Here is an 18,474-nt window from a genome sequence, read left to right on the forward strand (position 1 = left end):
GTGTGGTGAGACTTCCAATGTCCTAGCTGCTTCACGACTTTGCAAGCAGCTCTCCCGGATTTTAGCTCGGCTCGATGCACGGCCACACATGACTTCATCGCCTTCACGTGCACTACATGTACTTACTTTCACATCCCGACAACATCCATTCTCTTCCTTCCAGCCTTCATCTGCCCCGTGGACCTTGGCCTGTGAGATCGCTGAGCTACTGATAAACATCCTTACTCACCGACTCTCTCGTTGTGGCCGAAGCCGCGTCGCAGTTGAGTTCGTATCGAGGCCGTCAGCACAAGAGATTTCGAGTCATCAACTAGTTGGCCCAGGCTCGCCAGAGGTATGTAGCCAATGTGTCTTGTGTCCTCATACCACTCTCATGTTCTCTTTCGAACACTATTGGCGACGAGAGCAGACTCCAGCGTGTACTTGGACTGATATCTCCGAGTGCTCCGCTGGCCACATCAAACGCACCTTGACATATGCTCCAACCATGAGCGGCCACTTCGGCGTGGGTCCTACGTCGACTGACAACGAGAAGCCTTTTGTCTACACAAGTATACGCTATGACAGGAGACTGTATCATACAGCGAAAAATACTGCTGCATCATGTGGCAAGCCCTGTCCGTTCTACATGCTGGAGCACCACTGGACCAGATTACAAGTAGCCAAGTGGAGTACATTCTTCTTCTCAGATGACCGACCCAGACCCAACTCCGGCGGTCCGACCATAATCCTCCAGGTGTTGCTCAACGCGGTCAAGGACTGGCACGAGAAGCACCCTGATGAGAATCCTGAAGCCTTGCGGATCAAGCTCTGCGCATATGTTGGGGACAAAATGAGGACTGAGATCTACCATCCGCTGAAAAGCATTCCAATGACGGGACTGTTCCCGACTACATTCGATCTTCCAGTAGAGCAGCGGCGCGAGACAGAGTGGTCCATTCTCCTTGACACCGAGCCAACCGAAGCCTGCGAAGGAACCATGTTCAAGACCAGTGACCGCTCTACATATGCTCGTGCGCGAGCGGCAGCCGATATTGTCAACTACATGATGCCACGAGAAGTCTTGCTTTGGGACCACGATCGGAATGTGATCGACGGTTCCATCTGTACGGTGTACCTCTATCGCCAAGGACGGTGGGTCACACCGTCGGCTGCTGCAGGCGGCTTGCAAGGGACGACCCGAAGATGGGCTCTTGAGAATCAGCTGGCTTTCGAGGGCGAGATACCGATCGACAGCATGGTAGATGGCGAAGTTGTCTGGCTCTCGAATGCCGTGAGAGGGTACTTCTGGGCAATATATCAGAGTCGAGACCCTCCTCAGGATCAACCAGACGAGGCAGTGGTGCAGCGCATACATCACGAGCGCTTTATATAAGATAGAGCTTGTAGCATAGAGACACACCTAGGGCACTGATAGGTGAGCAGAAGTGGCGAGTAATTACTGGTCGCAAGCCATGTACCAGCATGTGATCCTCTTCTTCATAGCACAACATCATTCTGCATTCATTGAATATGTCTGCGTTCCTCAACATGGCGCTCGTGAGAGCGTGACTCCCTAGATAGGCAAGTAGAGATGCTTCCGGTCAAAGGCTCGGCTGCTTCAGTCAGCATGCGCATGACCGAGTGACCCGCTCAGACGTGCGGTACTGTGTCTAGGCGACTACAACCCTCGGCTGAGCGTGCAGAAGATCAGCTGGGCGCTCTGCAGGGCAGGTACTGTCGGCGAATGTGTTTCCAGGATGTTGTGATACGGCATGCGGAGGCGTGGTAGCGGGCGCCGCCTCTGGCCATTGCGATAGGATATATGCTTGAGCTCTTCCGCTACTTCTCCTGACAAGCGTATGTGCGACTTCTTATGCTGGAAATCAGTTCCGCTAAGGGTGGACGGTGCAGGCATGCGCGATAGTGAAAGGGCTGGATCGAACAAAGACAATGCAGGTGCAGAGGACTCGAGCCGCTTTCTGCACCTGACAATGGCCATCTTGCCTGTGAATGCCGCTCTCACTGCACAGTGCCCACCAGCCACGGCCAGATCGAAGACGCGCGAGGCTTCCTTCACGCAGCGACTACGCCTGCGCCTGCGCCTGCACGATTCACGCTGATGGCCCAGTCACGTCGGTGTTGACTGTTCTGGTGCACTCCGTCTTCCATTCGCCGCCGTTCGACACCACCAGCATATGACCTCTGCCTGCGCCCATCCTTGATCCGCACGTTTTCGGCAGTACACCTCATCTCAGTGCAGGATCAGCCATTGTTTGGAGCAACACCGCCACCTACCACCGCAGCGCCGCAGGTAAGCACCAGCAGCAGCTCGTGTGCTTCGACCAGAGGTGCACCTCAAACAAACAAAGCTCCATCCCTCCATCCCTGCGGACGTCACTGCACAGCAGCACAGAGACTTCCCGACCAGCTCCACATTACCACCAACTGCCCGAACCGCGGTTTGCCCGCAGCCGCGACATCATTATCTGTGCTAACGAGCAAGTACCTGACAGATCGCTCTTCTTTGCTCTGCTCCTCCTGCGACGAAACATCCCACTCAGCCAGTCTCACGCACCACACTCCCTTCGACCCGCCACCAGAGCATGAGCTCGCAGCAATCCGCGCTCCGCAATCACACTCGCAAGCCCTCCCACCAGAATGGCGAGCAGAACCTCTCGCTAGACCTCGACCCTTATGCCGCGCCTAGCGTCTACTACGGCGGGAGCCACAGCCCTAGAAAGGTTGCAAAGAGTCGCACATACTCAGCTGTAAGAAGTCCACCACTGAGTCCAAGGACCCCGCACACGCCATACGATCCACAGCCTTATTCGAAGAGATGGTCATTGCCAGCTGCCAGATCGCTGACAGAAGACACCCAACAGATTGATCCTCCTGGTTCTGAACCACTAGCACACACATTCAAGGCACCCGCGAGGCGAACGAGCCACGGTATGTCGCGGACCATTGGTTGGGATGTACATTCAGTGTGAAGCTGACAAGGTACAGATGCACAGGGTAATGCCCCTCGCCGCTATCTCATCAATGTTGATGATTGCCTGAAGTCCCTCTTGTCGCGGGAGGACACCGACAACAACGTCCAGATCACCATTGAGGACAGCGGGCCAAAGACGATCGAGCTTGGAACAGCCGCTTCTGGTGGCTACAAACGCTTCGATGTCCGCGGCACATATATGCTCAGCAATCTCTTGCAGGAGCTTACGTTGGCCAAGAAGTATGGCCGTAAGCAGATCGTACTCGACGAGGCCCGTCTGAACGAGAACCCGGTCAACCGCATGGCTCGCCTTATCAAGGACCAGTTCTGGCCGAATCTCACCAGACGCATGGATGGGTCCAACATTGGTGCTGTCGGAAAGGATCCCAAAGACTGGACAGCAGACCCTCGGCCTCGCATCTACATTCCACCTGGAGCTCCAGAGCAGTATGAGTACTACACTCGGATTGCCAAGGAACATCCCGAGATAAGACTCGATGTCCAATGGCTGAAGGATGGAGGACCAGACGACGATGAATATGTGCGTGACCTCAACAGCGCCCCTGGTATCCTGGCCATTGAGATGGAACGCGTTGAGGACACACCAAAGGGAGAAATTGATTTCAAGGGCCTGCCTTTCGTTGTTCCTGGCGGTCGCTTCAACGAGCTCTACGGCTGGGACAGTTACATGGAGACGCTGGGCTTGCTCGTCAACGACCGGGTGGACCTTTGCGAGTCCATGGCAAGACATTTCTGTTTCTCGATTCGCCACTATGGCAAAATCCTGAACGCCAATCGTTCATACTATCTCCGCCGCACTCAGCCGCCCTTCCTTACAGACATGGCACTCCGCATCTATGACAGGATAAAACACAGACCTGACAGTCTCGACTTCCTCCGCAGGTGTATCCTCGCCGCCATCAAGGACTACTATGCGACTTGGACGTCGAAACCGAGATTCGATGAAGAGTCTGGTCTTTCGCGATACGTGCCAGGCGGTCTTGGTGTACCACCGGAGACAGAGGCAACTCACTTCGTTCATGTCCTGTCACCATACGCCAAGAAGCACAACATGAGCTTCAACGACTTTGTCCATGCCTACAATTATGGTCATGTTTTCGAGCCGGAGCTTGACGAGTATTTCCTGCACGACCGATCGGTGCGTGAATCAGGACACGATACCTCATACCGCCTGGAGAGGGTTAGTGCCCATCTCGCTACGGTCGACCTCAACTCGTGTTTGTACAAGTACGAAGTCGACATTGCACGCACTATCCGTGCATTCTTCGGCGACAAGCTCTGCATTCCCAAGGAGTGGCACATGCCTGGCCACCCGGACTTCGAGACTTCATCGACTTGGGATCGCCGTGCCAAGAAGCGACGCCAGCAGATGGACAAGCTCATGTGGAACGAGGAGGCTGGCATGTTCTTCGACTACAACACTGTGAAGAAGGAACAGACTGGGTATGAGAGTGCAACGACTTTCTGGTCCATGTGGGCTGGCGCTTGTACACCTCGTCAAGCCTCAGTTCTGATCGAAAAGGCATTACCTAAGTTCGAAGTTCACGGCGGTCTTGTTAGCGGTACGGAGAAGAGCCGTGGCCCAGTAGGTGTTCACCGACCGAACCGTCAATGGGACTTCCCATTCGGCTGGGCACCTCAACAGATCCTTGCCTGGACTGGTATGCTACGTTACGGCTTTGAGGAGGAAGCACAGCGATGCGCTTATCGCTGGATCTATATGTGCACCAAGGCCTTTGTCGATTTCAATGGCGTCGTAGTCGAGAAGTACGATGTTACAAGACAGGTCGATCCTCACAAGGTTACCGCTGAATACGGCAATCAAGGTGGTGACTTCAAGGGTGTGGCAACAGAAGGCTTTGGCTGGGTCAATGCATCCTACGTCTACGGCTTGCAGATCCTCAATGCCCATATGAAGCGTGCCCTGGGTGCCGTCACCACTTGGGACACCTTCAAGAAGATGACAGAAGGTGAAGATTCTGGCGACATTTTGCTGGATCCCAAGCACCCGGCATCCCAAATTCATGCAGCCGAGCACCATTCGGCACCGGTACAATACGCACATGGCGGCGAGGCTCCTGTAACCCCAGCGAACCTGGCGTCGAAGCATGACGATGTCAACCGCGGCTCCACCGTTGGTCTCACGCCCGGGACGATACCGCCAGCGCATGCCTGGGGATGAAATCACTTCGACAGTACGTTTGAGCGACTGTGAGGATCGCTCTGCAGTCTGCTTAAGAAGCGTTGCGCGCGTACCTACGATGGATCATGATATGAGGGAATGAGAAAGTGTGCTTTGGATATGCTTAGCGGTTGATGATGATTGATGGCATACTCATGAGTTGATATTTCGGGCTGGCATGAGATACCTGAAAGCATTCATCCACATTTACCAATCTCGGATTACGCATCATTTACTGCCGTCTTCGTGTGATCAGGCATATCCCTGTCAGGCACAAGTGACAAAATCTTGCCCCACCTCGCCACGCAGGGCCAGCTCAAGCATGCAGGTGGGCTTCTCGAACTTTCGTTTCCAAAAGTGATGTTTGCTTGCACGTTGATCTAAAACACCGCCGTGAACTAATCATATTTTCCTCCAGCACTTATTAACAGACACACGTCAATCGCACATCCCCGCGACGAACACAAGATGGCAGACAACAAGCGCAGCCGCGTCTTCTTCGACATTTCAATCGGCGGAACCTCCGCCGGCAAGGTCGTCTTCGAGCTCTACAACGATGTGGTGCCCAAGACTGCAGAGAACTTCCGCGCGCTGTGCACAGGCGAGAAGGGCGAGGGAACGGCAGGCAAGCCTCTACACTACAAAGGCAGCACATTTCACCGTGTGATCAAGAGCTTCATGATCCAGGGTGGTGACTTCACAGCGGGAAATGGCACTGGCGGTGAGAGCATCTACGGCGAGAAGTTCGAGGACGAGAACTTCGATCTGAAGCACGACAAGCCATTCTTGCTGTCTATGGCCAATGCTGGAGCCGGAACAAATGGCAGCCAGTTCTTCGTCACCACAGTTCCAACACCCCACTTGGACGGAAAGCATGTGGTATTCGGAGAGGTCATTGCAGGCAAGAGCATCATTAGAAATGTTGAGAACACTTCCGTTGGAGCAAGTGACAAGCCCGAGAAGGACTGCGTGATTGAAGACTGCGGAGAACTCCCGCCAAACGTCGACCTTTCTCAGTTCAACAAGAAGAAGGCAGACTCGACAGGTGATGCGTACGAGGACTTCCCTGAAGACCACCCCAAAGAGGGCGATGACTGGAAAGGTACAGAGATTGTCAAGATCGTGTCGGAGCTGAAGGATATGGGCAACAAGGCATTCAAGGCACAAGAGCACGAGATGGCACTCAGCAAGTACCAGAAAGCGCTGCGATACCTGCACGAGTACCCTGAGCCTCTCGAGAACGATCCAAAGGACCTCGGAGATCAGCTCAAGACACTCAAGGTCTCGCTCTACACCAATTGCTCGCTTATGGAGTACAAGCTTGGTCAATTCAAGAATTCCTTCACGTCAGCAGATAAGGCTGCTGGTGTCCCAGGAATCGATAACAAGGCAAAGGGCAAGGCCGTCTTCCGGAAGGGTATGGCAGCCAAGGGGTCGAAGGATGAGGAGGGCGCGATCCAGTTCCTGCAGCAAGCTGCCGAGCTCCTGCCAGAGGATCCGGCCTCGAAGAATGAGCTGGCTGCCGTGAGAAAAGCCATGGCCGATCGCAAGGCCAAGGAGAAGAAGGTGTACGCGAAGGCTTTCGCATGAACGTGAATGCGATCGGAATGAGCGCACTCGGACATGGTCGGCGTGCTCATGAAAGGCTTACGTCTGTGTAGCGTTACAGCGTTCTAGGATAGAGTCTTGCCGCTCCGACGAGCCATAATGCGGGAACGGAGTCATAGCAAGCGAGCGCAGCACGCGTTCGTTGGCCGTAGTACCGACATCTCCACGAGACATTGCTGCGACTGCTTATGTGGTGCAAAGGATGAGGCTGAGCTCAGCCCAATGCAGCGGCTGGCATCAAGCGACAGCTGCGGTGAAAAGAATGGAGCACGAAGATAACGAAGTTGAAAATAGTAAACGTACATAAACAGAGAGATGCCTATCCCCTCAAGGGACGATCCATCACACAGTCTCACCACAACATGGCTCTCACAGCACTTTCTCCCGAGTACTTTCCCGTTTCGTCCTCAGCTTCGTCACGCGAGCCCTCACCAAAGTCCGCAGCGTACACCGGCTTGCCAGGACGTACCTTGAGATCGAAGAAGCGTCCTCTGGCACTCATGGGCAGATCGCGTTCCAGAGTCACAAGCATTGGTGCTGCCCTGCGTCGTGCCGAGTGTGCTGTTGCTATCGACCGAGCTCTTCACGCCTCGGACAACGCATTGAATGTCGAGTCAGCTGTCAAGAAGGTGCGACGCAGCTGGTTGACGAGACACTAGAGGAGTGGTACGGCAGTCCCAGCGGGCGTTTCATCGTTTCGCGTGTCTTGAGACTGGAGATGGTGTTTGGGCGTGAACAGAAGACAGGCTCCCCCCAGCGAAGTGTCGGCGCAGATCAATAAGGACATCAGGAGATACTCTCCACGTCATCCGGTCAGGGTCACATGCATTGCTTCCCTCGAGCTCGACCCACCTCTCACTCTCTTCCAAACGCATTGGGTTATGCACTACGACTGTGCTGCATTGCCTCTCCTCCATACTTCCATGCAACGCAGACGTGCTCTCGCATATTGCTTACTACCCACGCTTATGGCGAGGTGACACGCAAGACGATAAGATCCAACATTCACGCCGGAACGAGCCCCAGGATCCCCATCTGAGCATAGTCGCATTGCGCTGCGCCATCACCAAGTAGCAAGCACAAACTCTCCGTGACATGCTGCACAAAACGATCCGGTAATGCCGCCGCAAGCCAATCCGAAAGATTCAGCTGCCTCTCTTGCAACAACGCGGCCCATCTCGCCGCACAACTCGAGCACCCCGCTCATCACGGAGCATCAACGCCAGGACCTACGCCAAGCGGGACCAACAGCGTCAGCATCTGCAGACGTGCATAGCGAGGAGAAAGACGCGAAAGCAGGAAAGAGGAGCTTGTTTGGCTTGGGCAAGAAGAAAGACAGCAAGAAGCCGGCCATGGAGGCACAACCCGTTGCAGCAGTGCTGCCTCAGTCGCAGGCTGCGGTCAGGCCTCCATCGCCTCTAAAGTCGCAACAGCCTCCTGATCTCAAGTCAACGTCGCAATCCATACCATTGTCGCCGGCAAGACATCCTTATCAGCAGACGATAGCGGCGCAATCACCCTCGCGTCTCCGCTCCAGCTCGCCCAGGTTACACAGCCCCGCATCTTCCGAGATATTCGAGCGAAACGTCCAGGAGCCTATACCAATGTCAGGTCTCGGAGGTGAATTAGACCCTGCACACATTCCAGCGCATGTCATCACCGAAGATCAGATCCCACCAGCATTAGAAGCATCGGCGCAAGCTATCACAAACGATCAGCTCAACCCTGATGAAGTCGAAATCGTAACTTCTTCCACACACTTGCCCGCTTCGAGTGTCTTGGAAGGTTCGGCAAGCCATGCCGATTTGACCCAGCTCAACTCGCCTACACTACCTTCGCTTCGACATGAACAGTCACAGGATTCCGAGCCAGCTTCAAGCATGCACGCATCGGGAATTGTGCCTAGTCTCGAGGATGACGGCGCAAGCAGCTATGGTCAGCTAGATCCTAACGATGTTCGCAGACTGAGCTTCATCTCGTTCAAAGATATCGTTCAAAGCGAGCATCAGCAGATGGCGCACTCCTCCCTGGGTGAGATAGGGAGCAGAGATAGCTTGCACATCGCAAACGCCTTACCACCAACCTCAATTGGAGAACGCGCAGCATCACCCTTACGATCACCACGCTCTCCAACTTCAACTCACAGTCACAGCCTGAGCGGCGGCCTGGCCACGCCGCCTCCAGGAGTCAATATTAACGCAGTTGGCGGCGTGTCGAATCCCGAACAGTCTCCTGCCCGCAGTATTGGCCTTGGCAGTCCCGGATCTCAGCATGGAGAACTCACCATTGAGACGATGCGACAAGCTCTGCGGAAGACTGCCAGCGGCGATCTATCTGGCGTGAGGAGCGCCGGCATGAGTCCCGTGAGCGACGAACACTTCTCGGTTCGGGACCCACCCAGAAGCCGAACGAACACCCAAGAATAAGACAACATGGACTGGAAGATGAGCTGTGCTCCATCTGAGCTTTCATTGCTGCTGGTCAGAACATGTTTGGGGAGACAGGTGCCGTTATTTGCTGTTTCGTTTGATGCGAGTGAGATGTTATTTCTGTCTGGTTCCTCGGTGCTATGCTATCTGCTGGGCCTGTGCGAGGCTGTGAATTTATCTTATGCTAGGATATACCTGGAATCTGTATGGAAATGCTTATCTATGTTGGAATCTTGAACCCTGACGAGAGGGTCGTTTGCGATTGGAACGAAGTGATGACGGCGGGTTGGTGGAGATATTGCTGAGTAGATGCTATCTTGTGGGAATTTGGAAGATCCGAATACTACTATCGTGCGGAGCATTCACTGTCTGTTATCGGGGATTGTGTTTCATGTGAAGATGCTCGTTCATCGTGTGGAGAGAGATCATGATGATTGCTTGATTGCAAGCGAGATGCGAGAGTCCTCCGGTCTTCAAGCGCTATCCTTGCTGTTCATCATACTAGTAGGCTTATCTATGTCGAATCGCGATGTATTTGATATTTATCACCGCCGAGCAGCACTACTGCACTATTGCGAACGAGGGAGCAAGGGCTCCTGACAAAAGAGGTGGCCGCTTGCATGACTGTAGATGTATCTTTTGTTAACAACGACGATTCTACCGCGGCGTAGCGGCTGCTGTGAACGTCGAAGCGGAAGCGTCGCACGACGCGTATCTCTCTATAACGTTACGTAGGTCGACGGTGCTCGGAGCGTTTTGTAGAGGCTCTGATAACTATCGCACTTCGAAGCACGGTGGCCACTTCTTTTGTCAGGAGCCCTCGGAGCACGTCGACAAAACTCGACGTACATGTGATGTGGATGTTCATGCTCGGCACGAAATGAGGACTTTTAGTCCTCTGTCTGCGGAGGTCAATGTGGTACCGAAGCAGACAGATAGATCATCATGCCATCACGATAGACCAAGCTTGAGATTGAGAGGGGTCAAATGCGTGGAGTAAATCGATCGACGATGTCGCATGTGAATGTCTGTGAGTATCGTGTTTCTCGGAACGCCTTCAGGGCACTTCTGTACCATGGTAGGATATTGAGAATCCTCCGGATGACGGCGGTTTGGTCCCGAGTTGGCAGGATCCGAGCGGTGTTCATGTGTATGTAACAGGATCGAGATGTTGTCAGAAGATAAGTTGGAAGCTGTACAGTAAGATGAACGCATTGATGGCCATTCCAATACTGCTCATCACAGACATACAGCGATGCACGCGATGCTACTGCAGGTCTGAGTACCAGCAGAGTGGTATAGATGCAAGGTGACATTGAGATCGACATGCATGCGAGGTAGGTGCTATGCGGCCGCGATGCAAGGCTTCTCAAACTGTGCTACTGCAATGTCAGTAACATGTGTTAGTATAGTAATACTGTGCGCTCCAGACTTGTGCACAACCATTGGTTGACAAATGTAATAGCCACATGGCAGGAGACATGCCAATATACATTGAGATCAGCAGAAAGACTACTTGGTGCTGCTGATGTCATATGAGCCGTGAAACTTAACGAAGCTGTATGGTTTGGGAGCTGCGTTGCTGAAACAAGCACACATCCCACGCCGTACCACGGTTCGCCGAGTCAGTTTGGGCGGTGTTCCTGGCTCGAGATGCGGTTCCTGAACCTTAGTGGAGGTGTGTCTTGTCATGTCGTCGATGAGATTTCCTGTAAGCAGAGACGGGCTCCCACTTTTGCTTTGCCATCCTTTCCGACGCGCTGGCTACGTTGGGCTCGCATGCAGCTCACCGACGACTGTGCGCGGCTGCTGCGTTGTTCTTGGGTGAGGGACGGGAAGTGTTTCTGTTTCGCAGGGGGGTCGACTAGTGCGGGTTTCGCTACGTCCTCTGCGAGGCGGCCAGCAGTTCTACGATGTGGTATGCGTAAGAATGATGAAGCTGAGCCCGACGCCACTGCCGATGGCGCCTGTTCGAACCGAGATTTGCTTCGGGATCGCTGAAGCGCACGGGGAAGGCGTGTTGCGTTGCTGGGGCTGGGGCGGTAGGAAAGAAGTGCGTTCGAAGTTCGACCGTTCGACGTTCTTGTCATTCGCTTGCGCCTGTCGATCCTTCGTAGCGGCCCGCCCAAGGGTGCCACGGTGTCTTGAATCGTCGTGGGCAGGGCCAAGTAGCCGTGCTCAGCGAAAGAGTAGGGCGCCAGGCGGGGGGCGCGCCACATCTCTGGAGCCACTGGAGCTACTATCATACCACCGTGCTGCAGCCCGACCGCGGTGAGGGCAATTGAGACATCAGCCGTGGCCAGCAGCTTCGTGATCTTCTGCTCATATCTTGGCTGAGCTGGCTGCAGTCCGTGCCATCATCACATTCATCGTTCGGCACGTGCGCTCGTCTGAAAGAGCTACTACCCGACTGGTACATGTACCTGATCTGAGCTGACGCCGTCTGCACTGGTCTGCGTCTCACTGCGGAGACGGCACATGATTGCTTGTGCTATTGCTCGAGAGGCATTGTGTGTGCAGCCTTTTCAGCACGGTGGTGGAGCTCTGCCCGTTGTCTCTCTATTTGCACCCACTGCTCTGGCTCTCTGCCAGGACCACCCATGCGCTGAGGCCCTCACGCGCTCACATCTAGCCACGGCCGCTCAGCAGCGCCCTGCGACATGCGCCGCAGTCGAGCCTTCGACGACATAGCCCGACCACATTGGCCGGTTTCAGCCGGCACACAGCACCCCATCGAGGATCGAGGATCGCGGTCTGAGGGCTCGAGATTGAGGGTGCCACCAAACGGAGCGCGGGAGAGTGTGCAGCGTGAAAGTGGATGCAAGCGGTGCCTCGAGACGCAGCAAACATGAGCGCTGGGTCGCAGCGGCGGCGCTCTGACGTGTGGCAGACGCAGTCGCAGGCGCAGCAGAGCGATGCCATGCTCAAGGAGAAGGAGAATCGGCGGCAACACAGATGGACGCACGACAAGTCACGAAAGGAGCCGACGCTGTATGATGAGTGGCTGTCGCAGGAACAGCGGACGGCCATACCACCGCACCAGCAGCCACAACAGCATTCCGCCGACGCATCCTCGAGGCACAGGGCCGTCGAGCGACGTCCTTCAATGCCCCTGCGCCAAGGTAGTACGACAGCCAGCGCCGCCACCATTCGCACGGTAACACCCGACGACCAACAGACCGGCTTGGGAATGGAACACAATAATCTGCCCGAGAGCACGACCATGAATTTCGAGCGCGTTTTCATTCCGCACACGACTACGACCATTGTGGGTGGAGCGGCAGCAGCCAAGGACAGTCCGAGCAGCAGGAGCAAGAGAGCTTCCAAGGACCGACATCGAAATCACTCGGCGTGGGCATCGCAAGCGAGCAGCCCGCCAACGAGCAGGAACGGCAGTGTCAATCTCTCAAATTCGTCCTTCCTCGGTCGCAGTGAGAGCAAGAGCAATGGACAGCAGAGAAGCCACGGCTACATGAATGACAACGATGGCGCGGGCCGCCCGCGAACTCAGACGCTTGAGAGTCGGACGAGGAGGGAACAGTCTCCTACTGCACTGCTGTCCGTGAGCAGGAATCGTGTCGGCAGCGTGCATACGCCATCGTCACCCGTAAACCAAGGCGGTGCAGAATTTTTGGCATCAATGCCTGTCTCCACGGAATTGCCTTCAGCACCGTCGGTATCTTCGCTGGGCTCGCCAGTGAACTCACCTGACGCTGGGCACAGATCAATATCGCCCATATCGACTAGCACCGTTGACTCGATAACTTCTGCTTTACCAAGTGCAAACGCTAGGCGCATCTTGCATCTCATGAAGACTTTGAATGGCAGGATGAGCGGCAATGTTGTGTTTCGTCGTGGACATGGGAACCCCTGGTCTCAGAGCTACTGTTACATCCAAGAAGAAAGTGGGAGCTTGATGTACGAATCGAGAAGCGACGGCTCGCACAAGAGCTTGATATCGGATTTACGTGGCAGCAAGGTGCGATCAAATCTGGACAATGACGTTCCCTATCTGGAAGTCAGCTTTGCCGAGAAGACGGATGAAATACACATCAAACTGCAAACACAATCCGACTTTGATGCCTGGTTCGCAGCGCTCCTGCATTGGACACCCCGCGACACCTCATCAGCATCCAGCAATGAGAAACGACCAGATTCCGAGATGGGCTCAAAATCATCGACCATTGCGGAAAACTCCGGACGACGAGCCTCAGTGAGCAACGCAACTCCTTCTGAGAGGAGCAGCCATGAACGCCCCTCGCTTGACCGGACACAGAAAACGGATCGCCGCAAGTCCGTGATAGGTGCGCTACCTAAGGAGAATCCAGTGATCAAAATTGGAAAGATGATCTATTGGGACACGAACGTGGGCTACAGCAATGCCAGCGCATCAACTGTTGGCCAACCTTCCTCGAGGCCAAGCACGAATCGTATGCAAAGCGTTGGTGCGCGGCGATGGCGGATGATCAGTGGCCAGCTGCGCGAGAACGGAGAGCTGAAGTTACACGCTGATGCGGACAACGCCTTGCTGTCGGTGGTGCAATTGAGCCAACTAAGTCGCTGCGCCATTCAACGGCTCGATTCGAGTGTGCTCGACAACGACTTTTGCATTGCCATCTACCCGCAGTACACTTCAAGTCACACTGTCAGCCAGCCAGGATTCATCAGGCCGATCTTCTTGAGCTTGGAGAGTCGCGTACTGTATGAAGTGTGGTTCGTGTTACTTCGAGCTTTCACAATGCCTTCGATATATGGGCCACGATTGGATGCCGAACCAGGCGAGACTGGCGATGTCAACGGTAATCGCGATCTTGAAAGCATGATAGCCACGAGCACGACTTACACCTTCCGGATGGAACGCAGCCTGAGTGTGAGAGTCGTGGAGGCGAAGATGCAGCCACCCAGCGGGAACGCAACCAACGAATCGAGCTTTAGCGGTGGTTACAGCAGGCAGCAAAGTGCTACTTCTGAGAAACACGGATACTATGCGGAGGTACTGCTGGATAACGAGACTCGAGGAAAGACAGTTGTGAAGTACGATGGTCTGAACCCGCTCTGGGGTGAGAACTTCGAGTTTCAGGACCTTCCACCAGTGCTGAACAACGCAAGCGTGGTGGTCAAACGACGACCAGCAGAGCAGGCGAGTCTTCGGGAACAGCAAGGAAGTCAGCCTTGGCAAGACGGTTACGGCGATCAGCAAGGTGGCTTCACGAATCTAGCCTTTGATATCGCGTGTGGCAAGATGGAGATCCAGATGGAAGAGCTGGAGCCCGAGAAAGAGATTGAAAAGTGGTGGCCTGTCATGAACATGCATGGACATCGTGTGGGCGAGATTCTGATCAAGGTCCGAGCTGATGAGGGCATCATACTCATGGCACGCGACTATCGACCGCTCGGTGAGCTTCTACACCGGTTCTCCAATGGCTTGACGCTGCAGATTGCACAAATGATACCCAGCGAGTTGAAACGACTGGGCGACAGTCTGCTGAACATCTATCAGGTGGCCGGCAAAGCAGGAGACTGGATCATGGCGCTGGTGGAAGAGGAAATCGATGGCATCCACAAGGAGACTCCGATCACCCAACTAAGGTACAGCCGACGAGTTGGCTCGAATGACAGCCATGATCCTCTAGGAAGCGGCGCTGCCCACACCGACCGCGAGCTAATCGTGCGCGACATGAACAAGAACGCGACTCTGGAAGCCAACCTCTTATTCCGTGGCAACACATTACTGACCAAGAGTCTCGACACCCACATGCGGCGCATTGGTAAGGAGTATCTTGAGGAGTCGCTTGCGACCAAGATACAAGGGATCAACGAAAAGGATCTGGACTGCGAGGTAGACCCCAATCGGGTCAAATCGCCACAGGATGTTGATCGGAATTGGGGACGGCTACTTACCGCTACGCAGGATGTTTGGAGAGGCATTCTCGCTAACAAACAGCGCTGTCCCGTGGAGCTACGAATCATCTTCAGGCACATTCGTGCATGCGCTGAGGATCGATATGGCGACTTCTTGCGCAGCGTCAGCTACAGCAGTGTGTCGGGCTTCTTGTTCCTGCGATTCTTCTGTCCAGCAGTGCTGAACCCTAAGCTGTTTGGACTGCTAAAAGGTAAGCAAAGTGTGCCTTCTGCGTATGCACCCACTCACAATTTGACAGACGACATCAAGCCACGGGCGAGGCGAACGTTCACCTTGATTGCCAAGTCCCTGCAGACAATGGCGAACATGGCAGCATTTGGTACCAAAGAGCCCTGGATGGAGCCTATGAACGCATTCCTCATCCAGCATCGCGAGAGCTTCAAGTCCTTTATCGACGATGTCTGCCACGTGCCGACTCCGCTGTCAAGCAACGCATCGTTCGGCCCCAATTCGCCTGCATCGCCAACATATCCTCCTGGCGTTGTCACCGCAGAGCAGCATCTGAGCTACACCACACCGATGACGATCATGCAGCGTCTACCACCCAGCAGTCGTGAAGGCTTTCCGAGTCTACCGTATCTTATCGATCAAGCCCGGTCATTCGCAGATTTGATCCACCTTTGGCTAGAAGCAGTGTCTGCCTTATCAAACAAGGACGATTCCGCAGCATTGCCCGGGAAGACACACCTTGATGTCTTGGCGGCCATAGAGGCTTCGGAAGGCGATCTCAAGGACTTCCATCAGCTTTGTGAAGAGCTCAACACAAGGACGCAAGAATGCTTGAATCGTGCCGAGAGAGCAGAGCGCCCTGACAGTTCTCACAGCTTCCAGTGGGAGGATGTCATCAGCCAATTGCAAAAGGCGCAAACCAAGAGTCCTGGCGGCACCGTAAAAGACCCGTTCGACATTGTTGCTGATAAGATCGCCAGCGATCCGAACATCTTGCCGGAAGACGCCAACCCTGCCATCGAGGCAACTCTCGCACAACTCCGAGGCCAAACATCTGAAGACACCGACGATGATCAACAAGGCTATGCGCCAGGTAGACCATCCGATTCGAACATGACATGGGATGTGTCAAGATCTGACAAGCGTGACACCTTCCGACCCGGCTCTGCAAGTCTGGGCTCGAGCTTGCAAGGCAGAAGCATCGGCTCACCAGGCGCATCAGCCAGCGCCAGCCAAAGCAACATCTCCAGCACAGTAAGCAGCGACACGGAGCACACCAATCAGACCACCGCACTGCCGAGCTACGAGCGCGAAGTGCGACATCGGGAACGAAGGGAACAAGCGCGCGTACAGATTCAAAAGCAAATGGAAGCTGCGCGCGTGAAGGAGAAAGACAAGGAGAAGAAGAAGACGACTGTGACTCACCTTGTACCAAAGCTAAAACGGAGGAACAAGCATAAAGATGAAAGCGCAAACGGGACGCCCACGCAGGAGGCGAATGGCATGATTTGATGATCCGTTGGGGTTTGTTATGAATGAGCATGCATACAGTGCTGCGTGGGACAATCGCCAGGAAGAGCGAGAAGAAGCGGCATTGCGAGGATCGGTCTTCTTTGTTTTCGAGGAGTGCTCCTGACTACGGTCTGGGGTGAAGCATTTCTGTTTTGTTTTGTTTTTGTTGTGAGATGAATTGTGGCGCGATATCCCGTTGAGTTGAGTTGAGACCAGAGGAAGCAGCGATGGGGGATGGATGAATGGATGGATGCCTGTGGCTTGGCACGGTACTAGATCTCTACCGAAGCTGTTGTGGTTTGGTCGGTTCTAGGTTGCAGAGCATAGCGCAAGGAGGAGCATGTTGTTACTGTAGTTCGGATACCCAACCGCTCCAAATGATGAAAGCTTCCAAACTCCAGATGTCGCTGCACATAACTGAGGACGGTCGGGTGGCACCTTGCTACTTAAAGCATCGAGGCTTCACGTTGTACAAAGTGATACACACTACTACGTACTGCATCATCTCGATACGAATGTACAAGATCTTATCTCGAGTTCAATGCCTTACTCCAAAGCCGCCAAGGTCTCTCCAACAACTGGATTAATCGGGTTGACCCCAGTAACCACATCCATCAGCCTCGACTCCCAAACATACTCCGCAGCAGCACCTCCAGCACCAATGACCGCCACAACCCAAGTCCATGGGTTCCCCAGCTCGAAGATCGACGGCCACACACTGTGCTTCTGCAATTGATACAGCTCGAGCTGTGACAGCTTATCCTTATCATCTTTAGCATACCGCTCTCTCTGCGAAGCCTCATTCTCCCGATCGCCGCCGATCCACCGCAAGAAGAAATAATTCGCGGCAGAGCCAAGCAGATGCGAGACGTGGAACAAACCAGAGCCGTACGTCCACAGCGGGAATGCGGCATGGACGAGGATGTCACCGAGGTAGTTGGGATGTCTGACGATGGACCATACCCCTGTTCTGCATAGTTCGCCGCCTTCGCCTTGTTGCGTCTTGGCCGTCTCTCTCTTCTTGTGCGAATCAATCTGCAAGTCTGCTAGTGTCTCAAGGGCGAGGCCAGTTGTGAAAAGCCCAGCGGCAATCCAGCGTAGCGGCGCCGCCCATTCCGCCGGAGCCTGTGAGAAGCCAGAGAGGAGATCGGTACGGAACGGCAGCGTGAAGGGGATCGAGATGACGGTCTGGAAGACAGCCTCGAGCGCGAAGAGGAGGGAAGCTTTGTTCCAGAATCCAGGCTCGTTCTTGACGCCTTCGTAGCGCGGGTCGTCCTTGCCGCGTCGGAGGCTTCTGCTGATGACGTGGTATGTGAGTCGTCCGCCCCAGGCGGTGACTGCGCCGAGAAGTGCTTTTTGCGATAAGCTGAGTTTCGACAGAGAGTCCAGGAACGAGATGTCCGATGATATGACATGTCTGCCCACTGCTGAGTACCAAGCATTGGCTACCATGCCAGTCGCCCATAGGTAATCCTTAATCTCAACTCTATTGGTGCTTCGTGCCACGCCGTACGCAATCACGCTCAGTCCGTTGTGAAGGCCTAGGGAGGGAAGGATGTTGCGGTTCAGAATTGAGAGTGCTGTGGCAGGTTGGTGTAGCCATCTTGTCGATTCCGGTAGTCGACTGGGCGTTTCGACCTTGGGCAGGTCTGCCATGGCGGAGGAGGCAGCCGTCATGACTGTGGTCTGTGGAAGGAAAGGAGACACACGACGTGAAGCTGCAAACGAAGCGAGTTTCGTCTGGATGGAGACGGCGCAGTGGACTTGACGCGTGATGTTCCTGTGAGATCATAGTAGTAATGGCCGGGACTCTACCGATAACCCCTGTACTGTTCTCTGTCTGCCGTGGAACGTGTTCAGACATTGATGCGAGACT

General features: G+C 54.5%; 6 protein-coding genes across 6 annotated transcripts; 5 read left to right on the forward strand and 1 right to left on the reverse strand.

Moving 5' to 3' along the window:
- Positions 1-487: 487 nt before the first annotated feature.
- CLAFUR5_11838 (Putative aminodeoxychorismate lyase) lies at positions 488-1,375 on the forward strand (the record flags this gene model as incomplete). The annotated part of the gene is made up of 1 exon (XM_047910986.1): positions 488-1,375. The coding sequence occupies one exon, from the start codon at positions 488-490 to the stop codon at positions 1,373-1,375; it is 888 nt and encodes a 295-aa protein (XP_047767166.1).
- A 1,210-nt stretch (positions 1,376-2,585) lies between these two features.
- CLAFUR5_11839 (Cytosolic neutral trehalase) lies at positions 2,586-5,177 on the forward strand (the record flags this gene model as incomplete). The annotated part of the gene is made up of 3 exons (XM_047910987.1): positions 2,586-2,750; positions 2,865-2,931; positions 2,989-5,177. 3 exons carry the CDS (start codon positions 2,586-2,588, stop codon positions 5,175-5,177), a joined length of 2,421 nt encoding a protein of 806 aa, XP_047767155.1.
- Positions 5,178-5,645: 468 nt separating this feature from the next.
- On the forward strand, positions 5,646-6,767 carry CLAFUR5_11840 (peptidyl-prolyl cis-trans isomerase; the record flags this gene model as incomplete). The annotated part of the gene is made up of 1 exon (XM_047910988.1): positions 5,646-6,767. One exon carries the CDS (start codon positions 5,646-5,648, stop codon positions 6,765-6,767), a length of 1,122 nt encoding a protein of 373 aa, XP_047766965.1.
- Positions 6,768-7,903: 1,136 nt separating this feature from the next.
- Positions 7,904-9,211, forward strand: CLAFUR5_11841 (uncharacterized protein; the record flags this gene model as incomplete). Its single annotated transcript, XM_047910989.1, has 1 exon — positions 7,904-9,211. The coding sequence occupies one exon, from the start codon at positions 7,904-7,906 to the stop codon at positions 9,209-9,211; it is 1,308 nt and encodes a 435-aa protein (XP_047766966.1).
- A 2,821-nt stretch (positions 9,212-12,032) lies between these two features.
- Positions 12,033-16,598, forward strand: CLAFUR5_11842 (Inhibitory regulator protein BUD2/CLA2; the record flags this gene model as incomplete). The annotated part of the gene is made up of 2 exons (XM_047910990.1): positions 12,033-15,327; positions 15,376-16,598. 2 exons carry the CDS (start codon positions 12,033-12,035, stop codon positions 16,596-16,598), a joined length of 4,518 nt encoding a protein of 1,505 aa, XP_047766967.1.
- A 546-nt stretch (positions 16,599-17,144) lies between these two features.
- On the reverse strand, positions 17,145-18,275 carry CLAFUR5_11843 (uncharacterized protein; the record flags this gene model as incomplete). The annotated part of the gene is made up of 1 exon (XM_047910991.1): positions 17,145-18,275. The coding sequence occupies one exon, from the start codon at positions 18,273-18,275 to the stop codon at positions 17,145-17,147; it is 1,131 nt and encodes a 376-aa protein (XP_047766968.1).
- Between the last annotated feature and the right edge of the window lie 199 nt (positions 18,276-18,474).

This window comes from Fulvia fulva, chromosome 10 (genome assembly GCF_020509005.1).
Source record: "Fulvia fulva chromosome 10, complete sequence".
Taxonomy (NCBI): domain Eukaryota; kingdom Fungi; phylum Ascomycota; class Dothideomycetes; order Mycosphaerellales; family Mycosphaerellaceae; genus Fulvia; species Fulvia fulva.